Genomic DNA, 14,275 nt, shown 5'->3' with positions numbered 1-14,275 from the left:
CACACACACACACACACACACACACACACACACACCCTCTCCTTAATCATTCTCTTCCCTTCACCATATGCTGAATCCTCCTTTTCTACCCTTCCATAGTGATTTTGAGGAGGTCTTGATTCTTCTTCACTGGCCCTTCATCTCCCCTCCTACCCAGTCTCTGGCGCCCCCTGCCAATGCCCAGGAGATCAACAGCCAGCTAGAACTGCTGGCCACACAGCTGCTGGCCCTGCAGACCTCGTATCCTTCAACATGGATTACACACATTCTTACACACAATCTAGAAAAGTGCAAAAACAGATTTCAAAACAAAATTAAGATGTTTGTTTGTTTTCGCTGCTGGAACATCCTGTTATCAGGCCAACCGGTGGAAAACTCGCTAGCCAAGCATTCGTTTTTTGGTAAACTAGTGCTCGTAACTCATTGCTTGTTGAGCTAAATGGGGTTATTGCTTGTGAAGAAAATTTTATTATGTATAGTTATTATGTATAGTATTATGCATAGTTATGTATAGCACGGCTGATGCAGTTTGACCAAGCAGACCCCCAATATGCTTTATTACTTTTTTCTGTCTTGTGGTTAATGTTATGGACAGACATAGGTGTTGGATTGCTGCCTCAATATGCCTGGGCTACAATGTGATGGAATAAAATATTGGCTTATTTATTGCATAAGGTTTGTTAATGCTTACTGTTTATGTAGACTACAAAGTTGAACATCGGTACTTGCATTGCTTATCAATATGGGGGGTTCAAGCCACGAAAGGGCTACTCACCTTTGGTGTTTGGTTTCTTTAACTTCCCCCTCCAGTGATGACCTCGTTTCTCAGAGGGTGTCGGCTTCCCGTCTTGGTGGACCCTCTGCCCCAGCCCCACCGCTCTGTCTGCCCATCCAGATCATGCTGCTGCCGCTCAGCAAGAGGTTCAGATACCACTTCACTGGCAACCGACAGACCAACTCCCTCAGCAAGGTTACACACACACACACACACACACACACACACACACACACACACACACACACAGACAGACAGACAGACAGACAGACAGACAGACAGACAGACCAACTCTTTGCCTTGAGCCAGGTTGGTGATGCTACATCATATCAGCCTGTGCTGTAAATGAGGGCTGCATGATATGGAGAACAAAAATCCTAATGGGATTATTTAACTTAATATTGTAATTGCAATTTAGGGAAGCCCTGAAAGGCAAGGATTTTTTTTTTTGCATCAGTTGAATGAAACAGCCCAAATCCTTTTCATATACTGATGAAAACTTAAGGTTTGACCAAAATCTATGACTGGTATAATCAAAAGGGTCCTTTATATATTCTCCTCATTATACCAACTCTAACACTATGCAAATCTAATTTATGAAGGATATCTGAAGCCTGCTTATAAATACAAATAAATACACAAAATAGCCATATCCAAGCTGCAAATAAATCATGTAGGCTCGAAAACAAAAGCATCTAATCCACCCATTCTAGACCCATTTGCTCCTCAAGACTGTAAAGAAAATACCCTAGGCATTAATTTTATCTACATCTCCCCTTAGTAAGGGCAGGCACAACTAAAACAACTATAGGAAAAATCCACTGCGCATAGGGGATCATATCACAGGCTGATGGAAAGCCTGTGGAAAGCCTGTTCCTTATACTGTATATGTCTCAATAAAATGGTTCTTTATTATGTCTCAATTTGCCAACTTTCACTATGTACAGTATATATACAGTGTATATAACTTATGAAAGAAATCCGAGTTCTGATTTTAAATGGAAACACTTGAGGAACACAGGATCACACCAGCGCAAAACTCTGAAGAAAAAACCTGTGGTCTCAATTTGATCTAAATCTCCAGTTAGAATGTGCAGTCATGGTTATAACAACTGTCAGATATAACTGCACCTTGCAGAGCTCCAAGTGAACAGCCTGACTCTAAGAACTGGGCTGCTGAGGCTATAAGCTTGTCAAAGGAAAAGTGCATTTACAAACAAACAAATTCAAGAATGCTTATATAGTCTTCAAATTCCTTTTGGAAAACAAACTCAATGTCATGATTTGTTCTTGGGAAGATTAAGATTATAGTATGACCAATTGAGTAGACTAATCAAAAAAAGTAAACAATGTATCAATGTAGCACTGGTTCAGACTAAGCACACAGACTATTTGGGACTAGGTGATAAAGCACCTTTAGACACTGACCTTACGTGCAAAATAAAATAACATTGAAAAATTGCAGCCATGTGCAGTTTAAGTAAGTAGTTTTAAGCATCTTACATGTGCAACATCAACGATTTATTAAAGCTTCAGAAGAGCATCAGTAAACAAACAGTGCATAATCAGCAGGTGAACATATATAGGCTGTAAACATGCAGAATCTGTAACGCGTTTCGAGATCAGTGCTCTTCCTCAGGCAGCATTGAAGGGGAGTGGAAGGGAGGGAGGAGGGAGAAAAGAGGAGGGAGGATATGAAAAAAGGAGGGAAAAATGAAAGGTAATGACGTGAGCTACCTGGGACAGACTTGATTAGATAATGAAAATACAAATAAAAATAAAAATACATGATAGATAATAGTGAATAGTAAATAGTGAATGCCGGACTATGTAGCCATTAGAGCCAAAACTCCAACACTATGTTCTATTGTATTCTACAAAACAATTCTCTACTATATTATATAATGTTATGGCACTCCCTAGCCTAACGAAGAAAGAGTTACGGCAAGGAGAAGTGAGACTCTAATGCAACAACAAAAGGACGATGAAATGGATGGATGATGAAAAAATGATCACAAAAAACATGAGAGATCAAGTTCTTCATTAAGCCCCTCAGGGGATAAGGTACCCAGGTTAAAAATCCATTGGGCTTCTGTCTTGAGAAGAACCTGGTCATAGTCACCACCCCTTACAGGGGGTTTGACCTTCTGTATGGCCCAGAACTTGAGTTCTGCAACCAAGTGTCCATGGGTCACAAAGTGGCTCGCGAGAGGGGAGGAAGAGTCTCTGCTGTTGATACTGCTCCTGTGTTCAATGATACAAGTCCTGAGGTGCCGTGATGTCCTCCCTATGTACAGTTTGGGGCAGGGGCACCGAATGACATACACTTACCCTTGTGAAGCACAGGTTGTGAGTGTTTTCAATTTGATCGTCTCACCGGTCTTGGTGTTCAGGAAATCCTTGAGTTTATGGGACAGAGTGCAGATGGAACAGTGTCCACAGGGTTGGTGTCCAGATGTAGGGGGTAGGCTGTCCACGGTGCTCTGTATCATTGTGGGGGGAATAGATTGGGCATGAACCAGGCAGTCTCTGAGGTTACTGTTGCGTTTAAGTGCCACAATGGGTCTCTCTCCGAACACATCATGTAGCTGTAATACATGCCAATGTCTGAGAAGGCTTCTTTTGATTTTATTGGATACGATTGACGGGTTGAGTAGTGAAGACTGCAGACCAGGCAGGACTTTTTCCTGTGGGTTGTAGTAAAGATTCCCTATGCGTGTAAAGAGCCCGCTTGTAAGCATGCTGGAGCACAATCGTCTCACACGGATAAATTGGCTAAATGGGAGATTGTCATTGATTTAAGATGGTATGAGGATGCAAGAAGTAGCGTATTACGGTCAGTTTCCTTCCTAAAAATGGTGGTAGAGAGCACATTGTCCTCTTTCTTAATGATTATGTCCAGGAAACTGATGCTCTCAGAGGAATGGTCCATAGTAAACCTTAGGTTGGGGTCCTATGAATTCAGTAATGGGAAAAATTTTTGCAGTTCTTCCCCTGGGCCAGACCACAGCATCAACACATCGTCAATGAAACGGTACCACATCTTAATGTGACCAATGAATGGGTTGGCTGATGCATTGTTTATATACTGTAGTCTCTCTTAAACCTACCAACATACAAGGAGGCAGTAGAGAGCACCAACGCTACTCTCATGGCAACCCCCTTGACTTGTTTGTATGTGGTCCCTTCAAAATCAATGAAATTATTATACAAAACGGCCGAGGCCAGCCTAGTAATGAAATCATTAGATGGAGTGCTCTGGTGTCTCTCTTGTAGAGAATCAGAAATGCATTCAATGAGCTTCTTAAACAGCATTTTGTACTGTCTTCATGCAGTGCTGACTTCAGTGTGTGGCTAACTGATGTTTAAAAAATTAAGGAGTCACCATGTTAATGTTAATGCAGTGTTGCCTACCACTGTGTGTGTTTCTCAGCAAGAGTGGTACTTCACACACACTCTCTCTCTCTGTGTTTTTCAGCCAGAGTGGTACCTCACACAGGTTTTGATGTGGATGGGGAACAGCTCGGCCTTCATGGAGGAGAAGATCCAACCTATTCTGGACCGAGCTGGAGTCAACATCAATGCCAGGGTATGCTGCCCTTTTCTATATTGGTTTGTACTGGACTGGGTCTGATTTAGTCTATACAGGTATTTGCCATCTCTGATCTCAACCGGGCCAGGATATTGTGTTCCTGTTTTTTCATATGAATGAATAGAATACGGAATAATTCATCTCTGCTTTGGAATGCACCAAAGTGACATTAGTGATGCTATGTATACTAAATAAACTATAACCGTATAACACGTTTCTCTCACTGGCTGTGTATGCATACACACATCCTGGAGCACTTTATTCTGTGTTTTACTTTACTCCTGATCTCAGGAGAGGCTGATTTAAACCTTGATTTTAACTGTGGAGGTCAATTAAGAACAAATTCTTACTTCCAATGATGGCCTTCTTTTTAGGGGGAGCAGATAGCAAGGGCAATAATAATAGACAAGAACATTAAATTTGAAAATCAGTAACACTTGGAAGTGCATTGTAAGTGATGCATTGCAAGATTATAATCCCATTATAAGCAGAGATTTAATTTTTCTTACAATAAAATCATCAGCAAACATCAGACAATTACATTCAATTTAATATGTCATTAAAGGATAATTCTGGTTATTTTCAAACTGGGCCTTATTTTCCAAGTTTTTTGCTATATTGACGAATGGTTGTGTTGAAAATTTCATCACTTACTTCACTATAGAGCGTTCATACCTCCAGGTCGCCGGGAGCACTGCGGTCCACCACACAAACACAGGTGATGAAATTTTCAACACAATCAATTGCCATGATGGCAAAAACTAGGAAAATGAGTCCTGAGTATGAGTAGGTTGCTCATGCTCATGATGTCTTATAATGTATTATGAGCACTTGTTCAAGAGCGATGTTACTGAAAAATCAACAAATAAGTCATCAGATATACAACATGGAAGGGTTATAACCAAATGGAGATCGGCACACTAATTAGTGTGTGTTTGTGCGTGTGAGCAGTTGGAGCTGTGTCGTGGGCTGCTGTCTCTAGTCCAGGAGAAGGTGGCTAGCGATGCTCCCAGACTGCTGTACGATGACGCTCTGTTCTGCCATCTGGTGGAGGAGGTGCTGCAGTTTGAGAAGGAGCTGAGGAGTAGCCAGTCGTACCCGGCAGCACTGCCCGGCCTGCTGCACCTCCTGCTGGAGGATGCCACGCTGCAGAAGTGGCTCACTGTGGAAAAGAAGAGTAAGTTGGCAAGTGTGTGTGTGTTTATGTGTGTGTGTGTATGTGTGTGTGTGTGATTTGTTGCAGGGGTACACACACTGTAGTGTAAGTAGTTTGATGGTGTCTGATATCAATACAATTTAGAGTTAGCTTCAATGAGAATTAAAGAACGGGGCACCAAATAACAGACAGCATCAACGGGTCTCACCTGAAAGAATGAGCTTGCTTGAATTTAAACCCATACAATGAACACAGGAGATTATTTTATGTGAAAGAATATATTTACTAAACTAAGACACACTCAATGATCAGGTGATTACAGTTTAATATGATATATATATGAAGTAGATCTATGGTTGTGATACATAAATAGCAATATAGGAATAGCTGATCATGAGCATATAATAATGATAGTTAGACCAATATTTCAGCAGACACAAGTACAGGACTTGAACAGTGGAAGACATGAACCAGCAAAGATGGCAATAAAGGGGTGACAGCATAACTATCGGAGAAAACTGGCTTAGATGAATATTGATTAACGGAATTGTCAGTTGCTGTATATAGACCTGCAAACCTCTGAGTCACTAACTACAAGGAACGGTAATAAAGTGTATGATGTGTATGACCTACACAAGTGGCTCCGCCCAACATGTAGCCCCACCCCAAATTCTAGCTTGCATCGAGGGGCTACTCGCACGAACAGGCATTTTCAGGTCAGGCAAGTACTCGGTAATTCACATTTCATTAATAGGCCTCTAGAGGGCGCCGTGGGCCTGTACAGGATCTGTGTGCATTTTTTTTTTTTCAGCTGGCACATGAACATGTAGCTTTTGTTATTATTTCAGTCAGTGGATATAAAGTAATATGCCTTTCAAGGTGAATTTTTATGGTTTTGATGGAAATGACCGATCTGTTTTCAATTAAAACGGCATTAAACAGTAGCATTTGATTTAAAATATACTTCATTTTTGCTGATTCTACATGAATTTGGTGATTTAGTGATTAATTTGGTCATTCCGTGTTTAAGTATCTATGATTACTAGCTTTAGTCTTAAGAAAAAAAAAAGCGATTCATCGCAGCAAGTTGTACGATTAATTCATAGTTGTTTTTTTTAGCGATTCACAGCCCTAGATTACAACAAAACAGTGATGGTTAGCTGACCAGATACTATGGTTAGCTAGGTAACAAGCTGACATTATCTAAACATAAAATGTATTAGATATATCAGTCATGAAATGATCAGCTCCTATTCAAAGGGTTAGGGTTCTAAACGTACATTTAGAAGTACAACCAGCTGTTTTTGCTCAAGAGCTGTGGACCTCAAATATGGCTGTTAGAGGATGCATTACATCACCTGAAAGCCTTCAATAAAAACAATTGCATGAATGACCAGTATTTACAACCCTGTGTTCCTTTGTGTATCCAGTGGCAGTGGAGAAGGTGGATGCCATGCTGTCAGCTGAGGGCGCGTGGAGCTCTCAGTACAGAGATATCAGTGATGTGGATGAGCTGAAGGCTCCAGACTGTGCTGAGACTTTCATGACTCTACTACTGGTCATCACTGGTAGGACTATTCAGTTCAACCATACTGCACATCAGTGTTCTTTTGGTATTACCTTGGATATGAATTATTGCACTGGAGAAATGCTCAGTTAGATCTTAAATTCAATAGATATTTAGTTGGAATGTTTTTTTTCAGTTGAATTCATATAAAACCCCATTTCTGAGGCTGCCTGAGAACTAATTCACTTTCATTATGAAAACCAATTAACTCTGAAAACGAAGGAAGTAGTGCACCACTATAGTTTTGGAATATGTGTGATGCAGTGTACATAATATGTAAGCTTTATTTTTCATTTTGAAGTACCTTTTTCAATTGCCAGTCACTCTTGCTCATTTTCTATCCTTCTCTCATCTCTTATTGCTCTTCCTGTTTTGTCCTTTTCATTGTTTTACAATCGCAATTCCAGTTTTGCTATCCATTCAGAAAAATGTAGAATGCATGCACTTTTATATTCCCATTGTAGTTCATTCTGTGCATTTTAGGTGCCAGTGTGTTTATGCTGTGGGAGCATTTTTCCACCATCCTATAAAAAGTCATCATAGCCAGAGCTCCTCATCAGCAACACGCTGTATATTTGCAAAGTGCATTTTTGTCAGTCAGAAATTAAGAATTTCTGAAACTGCAATGGTTAGGGTTCCAGTCCCCACTGAGGCCATCCAAGTGTCAAAAACTGGCCTTTGCTTCTAAAAGCAATATGGACGTCCTAGGTCCTAGGACAACCTAGGATATACTCTGATGCCGTCTACTGGCTGAAATTTCTCGTACTTCAGTATAAGTCAATGGGACTTCAAGGCCCGTCTTATAATGTAGAATGTCAATCACTTTCAGCTCGTGACAGCAGGAGCTCTGTTCTCCACTTTTGGTCACGTGGAGTGCCGCAGGGAGTTAGATTGCAGACTCTCAATCGGGAGACCATGTCAAGTCATGTGACTCGAGTCCCCCACCTCTGCATTATAGACATGGCCTTCATAGAAAGTGTTACCTGTTAAGTTTTGTGTTATTTGTAATCATGCTGAATTCTGTCCATCAGAGCGCTACCGGTCCTTGCCCTGTCCTCGGGCTCAGCTGAAATTTCTGGAACTACAGAGAGAACTGGTGGATGACTTTCGCATCCGACTCACCCAGGTAATGAGGGAAAGAGAGAAATTCAGGTAATGATTGAGAAAGAGAGAAACTCAGGCAATGAAGGAGAGAGAGAGACTTAGATAATGAGAGAGAGAAAATCAGGTAATGATGGAGAGACAGAGACACTCGGTAATGATGGAGAGAAAGACAGTCAATTAACGATAGAGAGACAGACATTGAGGTGATGAAGGAGCGACAGGTAATGATGTAGAGAAAGAACTCCGCTAATGATGGAGAGAGAGAAACTCAGGTAATGGAGAGAGACATTCAGGTAATAATGGAGACATACACTCAGGTAATGATGGAGAGAAAGACAGTTAATAATGAAGAGAGAGACACTCACAGGTGGTAATTGAGTGAATTTATTTACTTTTTTGCCTTTATTGACAGGACAGTACAGATTGACAGGAAAGACAGGGCAGAGAGGGGATGACATGCAGCAAAGGGCGCGGGCCAGATTTGTGCTGCTGCGATTAGGACTTTGCCTTAATGGTACGTGCTCTACGGGTTGAGCCACTAGGGTGTCCCGATTGATTGAATTTATTCGATAATAAGAAAGTACAGGAGGATGCTTCATTAAAAAAGGACATCTTCAAAGTACCTATATAAAAAAGTATCAAGGATAACACAATAAAGCTCAAAAGCTTATTTCCATTGTGTTCCTTCAGAGCGTGGACTGGGGAAGGGAGAAAAGGAGAGGAAGAGAAAAGAGGGAAGAGGTGGGGGAGAGGATTACAGTAGAGTCAGTTTGGCATTTACAGAGAACTGATTACCATAAATATAGCTTATATCATCATCATTATCATTGAAATCATAATTTTCATTTGAAGGAATAGTTTATAGGAAATGAAATTTCAGTCATTATCTACTCACCCCCATGTCAGCTGAAACTCGGGTGAAGTTTGTTAGTCCATACAGCAGGCCCTGAGCTCCACAGCGGAACGGCGTAGAAGCCTTCTCCAAAACAATTGAAGTTGCTGGGGACCTGACTTGACTTGACTTCACGGTGAAAAAAATAACGGAAAATAACCATCCAACCAAACGATCCCAAAGTGACTTGAAAAGACCAACATTTACACCATTATTTAGCTGAAATCGCCACTCTAGCTGTTATTTCAAAATACGTCAGTTTGCACGCACCCCAGCCTCGATAGGTAAGACTAACTCGAATTAGCAGAAACAAGACTTCCGGTTTGGCCGTTTAGCCTTCAAAATAAAAGCGCAAGATTTGAAAATACTGTTTTAACCAATTACTTTGTGTTTAATCCTCAAATTCAATAAGTCAGCACCCATATTAATGTTTGATGTCCACTTAAGTCTCTGTTCTGTATGTATTCTGCACAGTGTAATACATGCAGCATTTATAGTTAAAAATGGCACAGTTTATGGCATTTTTCATTATTATTTTGACATCAAACATTAATATGGTTGCTTACTTATTGGATTTGACGATTAAAGCCACACTGAGAAAGGTAGCAGCTCCACTATTTTTCTGCATAACAGTCCATCAATGAAAGTTAAATGGGGAAACTCTTGCCACAATCTCCTCAGACCCCGACTAGCACCCTTCAACCTCCACCTAGGAGGTCTCTGATCATTTTCCAGCCAGGACAAAAATTGCCCAGTGTCTGCGTCCTTCTGCTGGAGCTCCCTGACATTGGAGCCATTGTGTGACAGGGTGTACATTAAGGCCTGGTCCGTAGGACCCTGGAGATCAGGAGGAGACTGGGGGCTAGAGCTGAGGTCCACAGCAGGTGTTGTGGTAGGAGTGTCAACCGCGCACACAGTACTGGGTTCATTGTCCATATCTGTTTGGGTACCTGTGTTCACGAGAGTGTGGGTGGCACCGGGGGCGTCACAGTCCATTTGCACTGCATAGGGGTCAGGCCTGCGTGAATGAGCATCCGCATTTGTGTGCTGAGCCCCACTCTTGTGCACGATCACCCAATCATATGGGTTCAGCTCCAGGGCCCAACGGCTACGACGGCCCGTTCTGTCATTGTCAATAGGGAGCCCCCGTAGGCCCAACAACGGCCGGTGATCCATGACGGGCGAAGACCCAAGTAATGCCTAAAACTACAAACTGCCCACACTATTGCCCACAACTCCCTGTCGTATGTAGACCATTGTCGTTTGGCCGCCGTGAGGTAGTGACTAGCGTAGGCCACCACCTTCTCCAGGCCGTCCACTTCTTGTGCCAACACTGCCCCCACAGCGATTTGTGATGCGTCTGTGTACAGCGTGAAACGTTGGGTGAAGTCTGGGTGGCTCATGAATCTCCTGTAATAAGAGCAGAGCCCTAGACCGTGGGACGGGCCAGGTTTTAACCTTCTCTGTGTTTCGGGGGTCTGGGCAAAGCCCCACAGCAGAGATGACGTGACCAAGGAAGACCACGTGATCGCGAGCCAGGTGGCCCTTCTTGCCGTTTAATCGCAGCCCAGCTGCTCCAATCCGGGCGAAGACCTCCCCCAGGTCAGAGAGGTGGGCCTTGAACGATCCGCTGTAGATCAGCATATCATCAAGATACACCATGCAGACGTGCCATGGCAGCCCCCTTAACACCAGCTCCATGACTGGAAGGTCACCGGTGCGTTGGTGAGGCCCATAGGCATGGATTTGAATTGATACAGGCCCTGGCTGGTGGTGAAAGCGGTCTTTTCACGGTCCTCCTGCGGCACTTCCACCTGCCAGTAGCCATCAGAAAAGTCCAAGGTGCTGAACCAGGTGGTCCCCGACAAGGCATCCAGCGTGTCATCCACTCGCGGCAGCAGATGAGAGTCCTTTATTGTCACAGAGTTGAGACCCCTGTAGTCCACACAGAATCTCCATGTATTATTCTTTTTCCTGACGAGCACCACGGGAGAGGACCAAGGGCTACAGCTCTCCTCAATGATGCCTTCCTTCAAAAGGCACTGCACTTGTCTGTTTATTTCCCTCTGCTTTTCGGGGAAAGTACGGTAGGCCCATCGCTTTATCGGGGGATGGTCACCTGTCTGGATGCGGTGTTGTGATCAGACTGGGGTTTCCTGCCCCACCCTCCCCGGAGCGGAACACCCCCTGATGTTTTCCCAGCAAGGCCTGCAGTTGTTGTCCCTGTTCAGCAGACAATGGGCAGTCAGATACATCCGGCAGAGAAGCAGCCACCTGTTGAGAATCAAAAACCTCTGCAGGGGTGAGTAAGTCGCATTCATTAACATGGTAAAATACCCCCAGGTGGGAGCCGGGGTGCAGTTTTAGTTCATGGTCAGTCGGGTTGAGCAGCCACGCCCATTCTTCACCGGCGCCACTGTACATGCGGCCACCAGGCCCATGTTATTACGCACCTCAGGCTCTAAATAGCCCAGATAAGAGTCGATGGGTGGTCCAGCAGTGCGGGGGGGGGGCCCTACCTGAACGGGAACAATCATTTCGCTAAAAGGCGGAATAGTAGCATCAACAGACACAGAGATGTTACAACATTCTGGTATACAGTCTGTGGCCTGCATGAGAGGAATGTCAATGTCTCCAAGGTGGAGTAGTCCACAACCAACGTCCATAATAGTGTGATTCTGTAGCATGAAATCAAAACCCAGCAGAATAGTCTGTGTTGCCCCCCGCACTACCTAAACAACCTGCTCCCAATACTCGCCACCCAACCGCATGGGAAGGGTCACTGTACCTAAAGTGTCCAATAATTGACCATTTACTGCACGTGCAAAGGTGTACTGCGCATTTAACACATGTTTACGTAAAGCTGGAATGGACATTCTGAACTCCTCAGAAATCAGTGAAACATTGTAACCAGAATCAATTAGTACAGTCACATCAACACCCTCTACCAGTCCTTTAACATAGGCTGTAGGCTTGGACTCACCCACCGAACATGAGTCCATTGAAGGATCAGGGGCTACTACTGCCGAGCTGCCATGTTGACCCTGGGGTGAAACGGGTCTCGATGCCAACTACCGGAAGTTTCCCCGCTCCTGTCCGTGTGGGGATGGAGATGGTAATCATTGGGAGGGAGATAAAAACCTCACTCCACGCCTTGGCTGGCACTCCTCTGCAACGTGTGGCCCCCATGGGCTCTCACTGTCTGGTCGGCGTGGCGAGAGTCAAAAGCGGTGTCTCGGGTCCCTCGCTCTCGTGGAGACCAGTCCCTAGTGCTGTATCCTCCCTGTGGTCTGCGCTATGGAGAATGGCCCCTCATGCGGTTGTCCATCTGGAAATCCCCGGCGGTAGACCTGCAGCCAAACTTGCCACAGTCACAGCGACAGGCACGCCGTTGCTCTCTGCACACCCCTGGGTCATGCTGACGATCCCCGGGAAAGGGGGAGCTCCATCTGCTATTCTCAGTGACACTTGGCTACGTGCTCTCAAGTCCCTCACTCTCAAGTCCCTCACTTCAGTCTGTAAGTTGTCCATCTTTAAAGTGAGGCATTGGGCACAACATGGATGAGCTTCTCTGTTGCATTAGTATTACAGTCCACAACAGTAGCCGGTGGCGAATCGAGAGTGGCCACAACAGCAGGATGTGGGGGCGAGTAGGGTGAACCAGGCGTGCTCGCCCTCATAGCGTGCCCAGCACGCTCACAACGGCCTGCTATTATCAACGCCTCCTCCATATCAGTTGCCCCCTGTTCGTGGCACTTAGCTTGGAGAGCAGGGTCCAGGCCAGCAAGAAAACGCCTGAATATCTCCCCATTCATAGCAGCATGGTCATAATCAGGAAACGCTTCAGCCACGAGCCTGGAAACGTCGGCCACGTAAACCTCCAAACTCTCTTTCAAATGGCGCAGTCACGCACGTCTGGAAATATAGGAGGAATTGTTTCTGTCCAAACGCCTCCTTTAATTTCTCCTTCATACGTTCGTAATCGGATTGTACATCTGCAGGAAAGCTGTCCCACAGCAGGAAAGCTGCCCCGTCAATCTGGCAGGGAGAGTGTTCACTAAAGTAGCTGCGTAGCTCGCGCCTCTCACCCCTCTCGTCTGAGCGCGCACTGTGGCTTCAAACTGTTTAAGCCACGTAGCAAACGGCTTCTGGCCGTCGCCACGAAATGCCGGCGGGAGCGCCACTCTAACATCACTCACAGAACCAGTCCACGAAGCAGTACATTTGTAATAATCGTCTTCCATGTCGCCGTTCATACTGTCACACTTCAGCCCTCCAAACATGACGCTCCAACGCAAACACACAAGCACAGTTAGCCAGCGGAGCCGACTAGAAAGTTCAGTAATTGTCCAAAGAGAAAATTAATCCAAAAGCAAAGACACACTCCAAATACTTGCTGCCACCAATGTAGCGTCCGAGGTGTGTGGGTTTCAAATATACTCTTATGCATACAAAAACTCAGGAACTTGTACTCTTGGAGCGTCAGAAAACCGGCTCTGTTTATTTCTCAACAACACAACACCGTCGACATCACTCTGACGCCACAAGCCTGCGCCTACTCGCTCCAGGCATTACCAATCGAAGACTGTTCAATCCAGCGCCTACACTAGTTCTACTACCTCTCTCTCTCTCTCTCTCTCTATCTGTCTATCTATCTATCTATCTATCTGTCTCTGTGTCTCTCTTCCCTCAATTCAATTCAATTCAAAGGCTTTATTGGCATGAGAAACGTATACGTTTACATTGCCAAAGCCAGTGTGAAATCAAAACAAAAAATGTAGGCCTAGGTACAATAAGTAAAGTGAGAAAGTGACGCAAAGAGAACGAGTGAGTGGAAAACAAGGCAGATGAAGAAAGAAAGGGCAAGACATAAATGCTGTGAGAAAGATAGGTGGTTGATATTCTCTCTTTCTTTCCAGGTGATGAAGGAGGAGTCTCGCTGCCCGCTGGGTGCCCGCTACTGTGCTATCCTTAATGCTGCCAACTATATTTCCACTGTACTGGGAGACTGGGGAGACAATGTGGTGTGTTTCCACATGACAGTAATCATTCAAATGTGTGCAAAACCACCAAAATTGGTATACATATACAGTTTGATGTCATTGTCATAATTAATTAGCCATCGCAAAATTGGTAGCAATCAGCCATGGTGGCCATTTTTCATTCAGATTCAGAAAACTGTCTATTAC

The 14,275-nt window shown here is 44.3% G+C and overlaps 1 protein-coding gene across 1 annotated transcript in view; it reads left to right on the top strand.

Moving 5' to 3' along the window:
* rint1 (RAD50 interactor 1) overlaps positions 1-14,275 on the top strand; it is a 33,764-nt gene that overhangs the window by 8,160 nt on the left and 11,329 nt on the right. The window contains exons 4-10 of the mRNA XM_071897735.2: positions 100-240; positions 811-970; positions 4,254-4,364; positions 5,319-5,544; positions 6,954-7,091; positions 8,122-8,216; positions 14,006-14,110. Coding sequence (XP_071753836.2) covers positions 100-240; positions 811-970; positions 4,254-4,364; positions 5,319-5,544; positions 6,954-7,091; positions 8,122-8,216; positions 14,006-14,110 — 976 coding nt within the window. The remainder of the gene's footprint in view (positions 1-99; positions 241-810; positions 971-4,253; positions 4,365-5,318; positions 5,545-6,953; positions 7,092-8,121; positions 8,217-14,005; positions 14,111-14,275) is intronic.

The sequence above is a fragment of the Centroberyx gerrardi genome, chromosome 24 (assembly GCF_048128805.1).
Source record: "Centroberyx gerrardi isolate f3 chromosome 24, fCenGer3.hap1.cur.20231027, whole genome shotgun sequence".
Taxonomy (NCBI): Eukaryota; Metazoa; Chordata; class Actinopteri; order Beryciformes; family Berycidae; genus Centroberyx; species Centroberyx gerrardi.
This window is presented reverse-complemented; position numbering and strand designations above follow the sequence as displayed.